At 56.8% G+C, this 11,572-nt stretch overlaps 1 protein-coding gene across 2 annotated transcripts; it reads right to left on the bottom strand.

Moving 5' to 3' along the window:
* Window positions 1-4,984: 4,984 nt before the first annotated feature.
* On the bottom strand, window positions 4,985-11,510 carry CFAP20 (cilia and flagella associated protein 20). Of its 2 annotated transcripts, none has more exons than NM_001005833.2 (6): window positions 11,306-11,510; window positions 8,396-8,475; window positions 7,458-7,569; window positions 7,177-7,365; window positions 6,115-6,225; window positions 4,985-5,451 (listed from the first exon to the last, which is right to left on the bottom strand). In NM_001005833.2, exons 1-6 carry the CDS (start codon window positions 11,387-11,389, stop codon window positions 5,446-5,448), a joined length of 582 nt encoding a protein of 193 aa, NP_001005833.1. In that variant the 5' UTR covers window positions 11,390-11,510; the 3' UTR covers window positions 4,985-5,445. The 2 variants fall into 2 exon arrangements, with proteins under 2 accessions (NP_001005833.1, XP_046755348.1); XM_046899392.1 differs by lacking the exon at window positions 11,306-11,510 and adding an exon at window positions 8,637-8,778.
* Window positions 11,511-11,572: the final 62 nt, after the last annotated feature.

Here is an 11,572-nt window from a genome sequence, read left to right as displayed (position 1 = left end):
GGGAGCTCCATGGTGGGTGACACCCTTTCCCTGGCCCCGTCCCCACCTGCTGGAGCCAGCAGTGCCTCCTGAGCACGTGCTCCATTCCCTGGAACTCAGTGCAGCACCGCGGCCCAAGGAGACAACAGCGCTGGGGATGAAGAAACGCTGGGAAAAGTGCCCCAGGTGACTCCACTGCCTTGATTGCCACCTGCCCGGCCCTGCTGGGTCACTGCTCGTGGGGTTTGCTCTCCGTTTCCCCCACACTCGAGGGGTGCTGTGCTGGGAGGCAGTGATGGCAGCCCTCCGAGGCCGGGCAGACTGATTTAGCTGTTATGGCTCTGGCCCAGGAAACTGAAACAAACAAACGCAACAAACCCCACGGCAGTTCCCTCGCAACCGAACGCGTTTCTCCCACCGCTCTGGGGCCCGGCGCCAGAGCCCAGGACACCCCCAGGCAGGCCCTGCAGGCAGCTCGTGTGCCCAGCCAACATCCCCGGCACGGTGGGACCCCGAGGGGCGACCCCGGCCAAAAGGCGCGGAGGCGGCGGCAGGGCGTGCGGCTGGGAGTGCTGTGTTTCCCATGGCGGATGCCTTTCCCACAGCAGCTGTGCTTCCCCTCTCTCCTGGGGAGGCTCGGTGGGGTGCGGGGCAGCCACCAAAGCCTGGTGCCCAGAGTCGCTGCAGAGCTGCCCAAGGATGCTTGGGGCATCTCCTTGCCGGGGCAGCGTCTCACCGCCGCTTTGGGGCTGGGAGCGGCCCGGGGGAAACAGGGCCCAGGCCGCCCCGCTCGCTCTGCAGGGCTGTCACTGCCCACCCCCAGCTTTACCCCGGATGCTGCAGCAGAGCCGGTGCCAGGAGCCCGGGGCCATCTGGAAACACTCACTGACAGCAGCCGGGGACCCCGACAGAGACAAAGGCTTTGGCAGAGCCCAGGCTCTTTGCTGCTGGCTCTGCACAGCCTCTGGGCACCGCGCATGAGACCCTGGGGAGCGCAGGGACGGACCCCAGCAGGAGCCCCGCTCTTCGCCCCTCCCAGCACCTCTCTGTGTCTGGGGAGCAAACGTCCTGCTCAGCCGCACCCTGCCAGGATCCACCTCCCAGGCAGCCCCAGATTCCCAAAATAGGCTGGAGGACGCCCAGAGCTCAGCGTCTTGCTGGGATGGGGCCGCTGGCACACCCCCCCCCCCGCCCTGCAGACCCAGGGCTGGCACAAAGCACAGCACCAGCCATCCTGCATCCACATCCCCCTGCCTCAGTGGGGGCAGAAGTGGAGAGGGAAGGTCACCAGTTTCACACAGGATCTTCTCCTCCACCACCCCCAGGGATGAGCCTCTCTCATAGGAGAGGTCTGTTAGAGAAGGGAGGGGGCCCTGCGGGGGGGCTGCCAACATCCCCTCATCACTTCCCAGGGCTCCCTGCATGCCCATGGCTTCTAGACACATAGCAAAGCCACACTGCCCCTTCCCCCTTCTGCTGGCAGCCAGTTGGGCAGACCACGGTGCTGAGCCCAGGGACAGCACCCGGGGAAGGGCAAGGTATAAATAGCTGCAGCCGATAAGCAGAGCCTGCAGGGTGCTGAGAGCTGCAGGGCAGAGAGGCAGCAGCACACGCAGGGAAACGAGTGCCTGTGCCCCTTCTCTCTGCCTCAGTTTCCCACACTGCTCTAAGGGCAGTGAGCTCCATCTGCAGGGAGAACCCCAGCCTCGGAACAGAGCATCCCGCAGCCTGCAGGTGACCTTCTCCTGGGGGTGACATTAGTAGAGACTCGCTGCTGCCTGCCCAACACTGTGACCCTGCTCTGCTACAGGCAAAAGGGGAGGAATATGGCCCATGTGCCCCACGGCAGGACCAGGAGGAGCCTCCGCCCTCTTCTTCCTCTGAGGGCCAGGGCACAGACCCCGCACGCTGTGGGGAGAGGACCCGGAAAGCAGAGAGGAAGCCAGAGAGGAAGAGCTGGGGCCAGGCCCCGCCAAGCCCCGCTGACCGCCGCCTCAAGGCCAGAGGAAACGCTGCTGGGGGAGGACAGAAGGAAGAACCGCGAGGCCGTGGGGCTCCTGAAAAGCAGCTTGCTGCGGCCATGGGAGGTATTGAACTCATTGCCTGTTGTCACATCCACGGCTTTCCCCACCCTGTGCCGGGGGCAGCAGTCAGGGCGCACCGCCGTTCCCTCATCCAAATAAAGCCTTGCTTGGGTGGGCCCGCAGCGCAGGGTGCCAAGGGAAGCCCTCACCCCTGGCACCATTCTCCCGCTGCGCAGAAGTGGCCAAAGTCCTCAGCACGGTCCTTCACTTTTCCTGGGCAGTGGCCAATAGCAGAACTCAAAATAAATATTTCCCTCGCCTCCAGCACCACCCTCCCCACGCTGGAAAACAGCTGCAGAGGATTAGCATCGCCCCGAGGTGTAATCCCCCCCACTGAGAGGGCAATGTTTAGCCCGTGACATCCAGGGAGATGAAGAAACAGAGGCAAAAAGGGCAAGAAGCTGAGCTCGACTCCGATGTTAATTCCTGGATATCTCATCCAAGGTTGGATCAGAAGCAAATGAGACACTTCTCTGCAAGGCAAGGTGCTGGGGTGGCACAGCACGGCCCAGTGCCGCTCAGCGCTGCTCCTGCTCGCTCCCAGCACCTCTGCTCCCTCACTCAGCTCCCCACACCTTGCTCTCAGGTGCAGCAACCCGTGCATTTGGCATCCTTCAGCAGTCAAGACTACAAGGGAAACCCTTGCCTTTGATTTAGAAAGAAGGCTCCGGGTGTTCACATCGTGCTCAAAGCGCTCACTCACAGGACCTTGCCCCAGCCAGTAGTAGAGGAAGGAGAAAAGCTTGCAGAGGCGAGGGAAGCTCTTCTCTGGACCTCATCAGCACCCGCTCCACCCCAGGTCGAAACTTTCCGAGGGCTCCCTGTGAAGAGAGATTCCTTTCTCTCCCACCATAAAAAGCAGTATGGGCTCAGGCAGGAAGGAAGGAGCAGGCCACCCACAGAAAGGTGAAGGAGCAGGAGATCAGAGCCGCTCTCTGCAGGGTCCCCCAGCCCCTGCCCCCTCCCTGCATCGAGCTGGGGCTGCCTCGCAGTACACACAGCGGCCATCCTGGGGTCGGCTCCTGGCTGAGGCTCTGTGCTCCTCCTGCTTCCACTCCTCCCACGTTGGGGCACGCTGCATCCAGCCTGGTCAAAGCCATATGCAAAGCAGCAAAAAGCTGGGCCCTTCATCACAGAAGTTTTGCTAATGCATGTTTACTCTAGAAAGTGACTGCTAACGCAGTTCCTGGGATATTCTGGCCCATGTGCCAGCAGCATCCTCTTCTCCTGCGGGCAGAGCATCCCAACTTCACCTGTCTTCATGTCAGTGACACAGTTAAAGTTTTGATGGGAGAGGAGGATTAAAATAGAATCGTTTTGAACTGCACTCTGTAAACTCATCACCATCTGCCCGTACAGGAAAGAGCCAGTATCTGATGATGCTCCACTTTGTGCAGCGCATAAACAGGAAGATTCCCTATTTGGCTTCATCTTAAAAACTACGCGGAGAGCCCACAGGGCTGTAAGGGTCTGGCAGGGAGCCGGCACAGCTCGCTCCTGGAGCCGGGCAGCAATTGGCAGCAGGGCCCAGCACATCCCCGCACAAAGGCAGCCAGCTCAGGGATGCCCGTGTTAACACACGAAGGCCACTCACCCAGCACCATCCCAAATCCCTGGCGGATGAGGGACGATGACCAGCGCGGACCCAGCAGGGCTGAGAATGGCAGCTCCTGGAAATGTGCTCGTGAGCAAGGGCTGGTGGGAAGGGACGCTTCACTTGCCAGGGTTTGATGGATTCCCTTGGCAGCTGAGGCTGGCCTGCTCCCCCACGCCTGGCAAGCGCTGAAATCCTGTCAGCAGAGCCTGGCCATAGACTTCATTAAGGCCAATCCTTGGCACATGATACAGTACGGACTCCACTTAACGAGTCTTAAGCCCAGCCAAGCCTTGACAGACATCTGAGCAAGGATGGTGCCTTCCCATGTGGGCTTCCTTGGAACCACCAAGCTGTTCTGCTGCTACAGAAACCAGAAAGACTTTCACCAGCTGGAGAAATGGGGCCCTTATACAGGACTGAAGGTAAACGGTCATTCCAAGTCCTGAAACCAGGACTAAACACAGAATGTGGGGCAGATGTCCCCCAGCACGCTCTCCTCCAGGGGACACCAGCTTTGTTTCCCAGGACGATGACACATCTAAATCCCAGTTCACGCAGAGCCCAACACCAGGGAGGGACTGACCCCTGTGGTGGGCACACACCCACCTGCACAGCTGCTGGGGCCGGGCCCCCAGGGAGGAAAGGCATCAGCTTCTCCGAGACTTTCTCCATTACTGGTGGAGGTTTGCAGCCTCCTCTCTGCCCGCCATTCCACAACAAAGGCAAATTGGTTCGGGGCAGGGAAGGGCAGGCTCAGAACAGGAAAAGACTTCCGCTTCGCTGCTTCACTTCTATTATGCTTCTTTGCTAAACCTCCTCTTTGATCCCCGGGGGAAGGGACAATTTGGCAGTTGGGAGGCTATTGTGAGCTTTCTGCTATAAGTAGCTGCTAAAGGCTTGGCTGAGAGCAGGAGTTGTTTAAATACACAGCTATCAGAACTGTGCCAGTTTAACAGGCAGGTAAGACCAATTTGTCACTGCTGGGAAAATGGCTTCAAGTAGGCAGGGAATGAAAAATCCATTTCCGTGTACCAGAAGGGAACAGCATGGGTTTTGTCACAGGTCAGTTAACACCCGCTCAGGAATTGGAATAAGCCACAGCAGACAGATCCCGTCTCCTCTACTGAAACCTCACTGCTTTTTCCTCTCTCCACATCACTGCTGTCCACAACCGTGCGGACCCTTAAAAAGCAAGGCTGCCAAAGTCAAATTCAGAGGCAAATCCTAACATTTGGGTTCCTATGGAAACTCCTCAGCACTTTCTGAAGTGCAAACTCGTACGAGTTGAAGGACCCATCAAAGGAGGAAAATGACAGGAGCAGACTTACAAACAGTCAAATGTTTAATAACTTTCCAAGAATGAGTATTACATCCATATTTAGAGTGTATATAAAATAAGAGATGGAAAACAAGGAAAGGAAGATAAAATTGGTATCTTCAAGAGGGCACGCTTAACTCTGTAATTCCTGCCAAATCCTCCACTCAGAGGGGCAGTGGCCACTTTGAGCAACAAGAGATCAGGTACCGTGCCACTTGCAGCGTTCAGGCTCAGCACTTTAGGAACAGTTAGCAGGAAAACTTTGATTCTGTAGGACTCGCACACCAAGAACAGAGTCCTAGACCTGCCACGTGGTTAACTGCGTCCTGTCCAGAAGAGGGATACTGGGTGAATCAAAGTTACCCTAGGCAAGGTGAGCTGACAGAAAACTTGGTCTCAGCACAGCTTTCTCTTTCACCTTCTTTTGTCGATCCCAAACATTTGTTGTGTCTCTTCTCAGTATAGTGTTATTGCTGGACAGAGCAGTGAGAAGAAAGGAGACACTTACTACACAAACAGCATTCAGGTGGCACCAAGAAGACTGTACTGGGAAGGCACTGAGAGTTCCCTGAACACCTCTGCGAGGCCACTTCATCCCAGAAGGCTGTGACAGATTCCTCAGAGGCGCGACCTTCTGCTAACACTGCCTTCCACCTCTCACTAAGATCAGGACCTCCCCCCTCAGATCCCTGAAATTGTATCCAGGAATATGCTCTGTTAAAGCAAGTATTTGCACTGGGAAAGCCTGGCCCTGACAAAGAAGGTGCGGCTAGCTGTGAACAGCAAAGTCACAGTGCTGAGTCATGGGCAAGAGCTCCCAGGAGGCACCAGGAAGCTGCTGCTCTGCCCAGCACCCTCCAGCACTAATGGGAAGGGTGCGGGGAACAGCTCCACAGCTCTCCCTGCTCCCAGGTGGGAATGGCAACTTCCATGTTCTTTGGCAGGAAAGCCACTCAGCAAGCCACCAGACAAACTGCTCATCCTGGAAACAGAGAGGGTGCTCCCTGGCTGCAGGCCAAAGCTGGGGAGAACTCTGCTGCCAGAAGAAACTCCGGATTGTAAAGGCAGCAAGGAAAGGAGAAATGCTTGTCTGGCCCCACTGCTGCTGCCACCCTCCTTCCCCACAGCTGGCTCACCTTGGCCTTGTTCTGGACAGGGAGGTACAGCTTGAACTCAGCTGGGAGCTCATCCTCAGAGTACAGCCGGTCAGAGAAGTACACCCGTCGGATGCGACAGTTGGCGTGGATCTATGAGTCACAACAGAGAGTCAGCTCCTTTTTCCACTTGCTGTCCCCACATCCAGCTTTGCCATCGCGCAGCAGTTTGGATTCCCCAGCTCAGCAGCCCGCATGAGTCCTTCCAGCCTGATCACTGCTGCTGGGTAGTCTCCCTCCTGCCTCAGCACCACCTATTGCAGGTTTGGGTGCAAGGAGCCACAGCACACCAGCTATTCTCCATCATCATAGAAACAAAGAACTAACCAGTCAGCAAACACCCTTGTTTGTTTTGCAAGGAAGGAGACATTCTGGCTGCCCCACTAGAAGAGTTTTGGCCTGAGTCTTTCCAGGAGACCTCATAAACTCTCTGAGTCTAATGGGTCATCAGGGAAAAAACACCAGCAGCTTTCTTAGTTGCCCTCTCCATCGACAGAGGCAGTCTCAGGAACCATGGCCAAACTCTGCCATCTCCACAAAACAGAGATTCATCTTAGTTGCTTGGTAGCAGAGTGCTCTTGGCCGTGAACCTGTTTCTGCTTCTCCACTGGTACCAGCATTAGCCAGGAGGGCACTCAGCCTGCTGCACTTGAAGCACTCCCTCTCTAGGGCTTCCTGAGGTTGGGAATCAGACTGTCCAGGCTGCGCTGCCTCTGCTACCAGCTGGAGTCACTCCAGTCCCCTCGTGGGTACGTGAGAAGTCTGACATTTCCCAGGTCAGCAGTTTGCTGATCTGAGGGCAACCCACGAGGCACTGCAGCAGTCATACTACGGAACAGGCACACTCAAAATAACACATGCCACTCAACACAGAAAATGTGAATTGCCAGCATAAGAACCAAGCTACACATCCTCAGCAGGAAAAGGCACTGCAGAGGAACCAAACGGGGCTAAGCTTGGATTCCTACTTTCCAGCAAGGCTGTCCCACCTAGCAGGAAGCCTGCCAGCTTGGTTTCTGCGTGCAGGACGTGACTGCTTCTTACCTGAACTCTCAGAGTCTCAATGTAATTTGTCCCGTAAGCCCTGCGCGTGAAGTCTGAGAGGTTGAACTGGATTTGGTTCCAGCCGTCGTCCAGCCGCATGGGCATGGTGCAGATGAAGGGCTTCACTCGTGTTGTGCTCTGGTAGTTACTCGCCCGGAAGCGCCGCCGTACGTTCTTGTCATCGAGCACCTGGGGCAAGGAAGGCAGGCTGCTGACCCCGAGGTCGGGGTGTAGGCCCCCTCACGCCCTCCTCACTCGTCTCTGGACCCTGCCCTTCTCACCTGCACTTCAAAAGTGAAATACTTCTTCAGGTTCTTGATGATCATCACTAGGAAAGGCAGCTTAATGCCCAGGGTCTTCTTTGGGTCAGCAGGGCACGTGATGTACGTGGTACTGAGAAAGGCAGAAAGATGCTTTAGGATCTCTCACGGCACAAAGCACATAGCCCAAGTCCCAAGCCTTTCACTCAATCTAATGCAATCCTGGAGGACATGTAGGAAGAGATGGCTGTGATCGTACGATCTCAGCAACCAGCAGGGCTTCCTGAATCAGGAGGGAGAGTTTCAGACAAAGCTTCAGGGAGAACAAGCTGAAAGGCCCATAGAAGGCATTTCAAATCCCCCTTTTCCTACCTAGGGCACGAAACACCTTCCTGAATGCTGTTTCAAGACTATGTCAGCACTGTCCTTTAACACAACCTCCTTAACTGAACAGGTAGAGTCCTCCAGAGCACAGCAGAAGGCCTGCATGCTGTATATGGCTGGGAAGACAAAGGTCATGAGCCCTAAAAGCACACGTCATGTCTGGCAAGTTCTATATCAACACATCTTGGGAGGAAGAGCAGCGCTGGCACAGCCTGTCTGCAGGAGAGGAGACTCCACTGCCCTTATAAGGAGCACCCTGCTCCAAACCACACCGCAGCAGCGTGGCTGTGGGGGATGCCGAAACTGCAGCCAGAGAAGCCCACGTCTCCTCCTCCAGCTGACGGGGACAACGTGATGAAGAGAAGCACCACAAGCAATCCCACTCATAAATCTCTCTCCTGCCCGCCCTTCTGCTGTCAGAATAGCTGTCACGTGGGCAGAGCAGCAGAGCTGGCCTAAGATATGAAAGATGCAGAAGGCAGAGGGTTGCTTCCTCAGTAGCCGGCAGCTACACCTACACTCAGCTCCAGGACAGCTCTCAGGACATGCCGAGGGCCGAAGCAGCCTTCTCCTACCTGACGTTTGTTCCTTCAATCTCCAGCACCAGTGACTGGATGTCATTATCGGTGATCCGCTTGATGTGGCCATTGCGCACCTGGAAGAGGAGCAGGCAGACAGCACAGCCGTTAGTGGAGAGGGAAACAAGAGATGCACACAGCTCCACGAAGAAGGAGAGAAAGACCCTGAGAGGATCATCTACATTCACTTGGCTGCTATTGCTCCGGACATCTCTGCTTCCAAGACTTTAATCCTCACCCCAGAGTGCCAAGTGTCCATGGCCAAGCATGCTGCACAGACTTGGATTTATCCAAACACTCCGCAGAGAACAGGGGTGACTCAAGCTTCGTGTAAGGCGCCCAAATAAACAAACAGAAAAACGTCAGAGCAAGAGCAATTCAGAGTGCGATAAGAGGTACAACCAAATATGAGCAACAGAGATGTAAGCAAAGGAAGCCACCAGGCAGCCACCAAAGGGTGCAGGGCTCTACTGCTGGGCACAGCTGGCAGCCTCTGGGGCAGAGCAGGACCAGGTGGGAGCTTGGTTCAGACTCTTCCATTACAGAGCACACAAGCACAAAGCCCAGGTCTGCTCTGCTGAGGGGCACAGCCTCCCAGAGCTCGGGGAGGCCACGCAGCAACCAGCAGCCAACACAAACTCAGTTTTCTCCATAAGCAACATGGCTGAATCCCAGGGTCTGCGGATTTATGTCTTTAATGATGCAGCTCACATCCCATCAAGTTCATCTCCATTTAAAAGGCACTTTTGCTAATTAAGCCTTCTGCTCTTCTCCAACGCTAAATCAGCAAACTGCAATGCTCCTTCCGATTTCATACATTAATTTCCTTAGCACCTATCGCTGCTGCTAATATCCAGGACACATTAAGCTCCTGAAGGGATGGTTCCGATCAGGAACTACAAAATGATTGACAAATTCAGCAGCTCATCCTCAAGGTTCATACCCCCACGGGGACCTGCCCTAGGCAACGCCGCAGGGGTTTGCAGGAAGGAAGAGGAGCCCTGCCAGCAGCCCAGCACTCTGCCCCATCTCTGCACCAAACCTCAGCCTGCGTCACCCAAGCACTGCTGGGAAGTGCTGGGTAGCAGCCTGCCCTGCCAGACCGCCCCTAGCTCTGCTACTTCCACAAAGCATTAAGCTCAGAGAGGGGATCCTTACGAGTTAGCCATATCCCTCCTTTGTATTAAATGCAGCTCTCATGGCCTTATAGGTCACTTGGGGAAAAACCAACCACACAAGGTCTGCATCACTTGACTGTTGGTTTTTCCCCAGTGACATTTTTTTTCCCTCTAAATCATCAGCCCAGCAGAAGCCCCACGTGCCTCTAATAAAGCAGCAGCTGGCAAAAAGGAAATTAAAGCCAGGAGCCCACAGAGGCAACGCAGTCTGACTTAACACTGGGAAATCACCCTGCAGCAGGTGACAGCAGCAGTAACTAAACCTCCATAGCAACAATCACCACAAGTGGTTTACAGCTCTATACAGAAAAGCCCAGGTGTGGCCCCTCCAGAGAAGTCAGTAACAGAGCAGGCAGCTAAGCACGCTTTGAACCGATCACTCAGCATTTTCTCTCTGCACCTTCCACCTGACCTGGAAGGCTTTTCTTCCCCAGATTACAGCTACAATGAAAAGAAGCAACTTGTCTTCCTCAGCACTACCAGGAAGAGAATGAAAGACATCAGGAAAGAGACTGGTTGGTAGGAACACAGGCAGGCAGAGGCCCTCCTCCCAGCCCTGCCCAGCACAGAGTAAGCCCCATGAGCTGCATCCAGCTGCAGATAACACAGGCGGGCCCGTGCTCATCACCAGCTCCTGCAGGACAGACAGAAAGATACTGCAGTGTGACAGCAGCTTGAGGCTTAAGCCTAAGCAGGTGGATTTCTGGAGCTGTAAGACAGGGGTAGCGGCCTTCTCAGGAAACAGAATTCCTTCTAATGCCCTCCGAATCAAGCAGGAAACTACCTGCTGTCTGAGGATGAACTGAAAAAGCTCATTCTGCAGGCGTGTACCCCGAAGCCCCGAGGGGGAGGCAGCTTCACAGAGGATTATTTCCGAACAGACGTTATTCCTTAAGGCTGCGGTTGCTGCTGGCAACGCTCCGACATAACAAAGCCCAGAGGAAAGCGAGCCACGACGGCACGGCGCGAGGCCGACCTCTGGAGGATCGCTGCTGAATCGGTGCTGCACCAAAGGCCAAAGAGACCCGGCCTGGGGATGCACGGGGCATCAGGATGCACGGCGCTTGTCACGCTGTGTAGTGGTGGGGTGCAGCCAAGCACGAGGTCCCTGTGCTACCTTCCTGGTCCAGAGGCGAGTTTGGGAGAAAGCACGAGGGAAGCGTAGGAGCTGACGGGCTGTGGGTGCACGCAGAGTTCCCCCCCACACACGTCAGTGCATCCCCACGTTGTGCCAATGGGCCTCGGCGCCGGGATGCTGCTGGGGCAGGCCGAGGGCTCAGAGCAGCCACGTGCAAGAGGCAAACAGAAGCGCTCCCCGGGCCGGGCCGGGCCACACGTCTCCTCCCCGGGATGGGGCTGTGCCGGCGGCTGTCAGCGCTGCAGCACTGGAGGACGCCCTGCGGGCCGTTACCGGGCGCCAATGAGGAGCGCGTTCAGCAGCCCGAGGCCCGCCCCAAACAAACCCACCGCTCCCAGCGCCCACCGCAAACACAGCTGCGGATCCCCGAAGAGCGCGGGGATCGCTTATCGGGGCGTCGCGCTCCGGAGGATGCCGGAACGGACCCACGAGATCACCGAGCGCAGCCGCAGCTCCGCGCGGGGCCACCCCACGTTCAGACCCACGCCGCGCTGCCCGCCCCGCAGCGGCCCACACACGGGGCGCGGCCCGCACCGCTCCGCTCTCGCGGCCCTCCCGGTGATGTTCTGCCCGCTCCGCCCCGCCCCGCACCTTCTTGTCCCAGATCTGCAGCGGCTTGCTGCCGATGCTGTAGAGCACCGAGAGGAACCCGCTCTGGAACGTGTTCTTGAACATGGCGCCCGCGGGAGCAGCGCGCCGCCACCACGGCCGGTGGCGGAAGGACACAGCGGCGCTCGCGGATCCCTGCGCGCCGCCCCGCCGCCGCCGCCGCCGCCACTGGGCACTTCCGGGAACCGCAGCGCCGTCACCAGGGAACTATTTTCCGCGCGGCGGATCTACTTCCGGGGGCGCTGCCAT

Source organism: Gallus gallus, chromosome 11, assembly GCF_016699485.2.
Source record: "Gallus gallus isolate bGalGal1 chromosome 11, bGalGal1.mat.broiler.GRCg7b, whole genome shotgun sequence".
NCBI classification, from domain to species: domain Eukaryota; kingdom Metazoa; phylum Chordata; class Aves; order Galliformes; family Phasianidae; genus Gallus; species Gallus gallus.
The sequence above is the reverse complement of the archived record's forward strand: the minus strand, read 5'-3'. Positions and strand labels throughout refer to the sequence as shown.

Bases quoted from the DNA above. Each gene is read 5' to 3' on its own strand.
- CFAP20 (NM_001005833.2), bottom strand. From the start codon at position 11,389: ATGTTCAAGAACACGTTCCAGAGCGGGTTCCTCTCGGTGCTCTACAGC. The intron at 8,476-11,305 runs GTGCGGGGCGGG...CTCCTCTTCCAG, and splicing joins TGCAGATCTGGGACAAGAAG to GTGCGCAATGGCCACATCAA. The intron at 7,570-8,395 runs GTAGGAGAAGGC...TGCCTTTCTCAG, and splicing joins ATTGAAGGAACAAACGTCAG to TACCACGTACATCACGTGCC.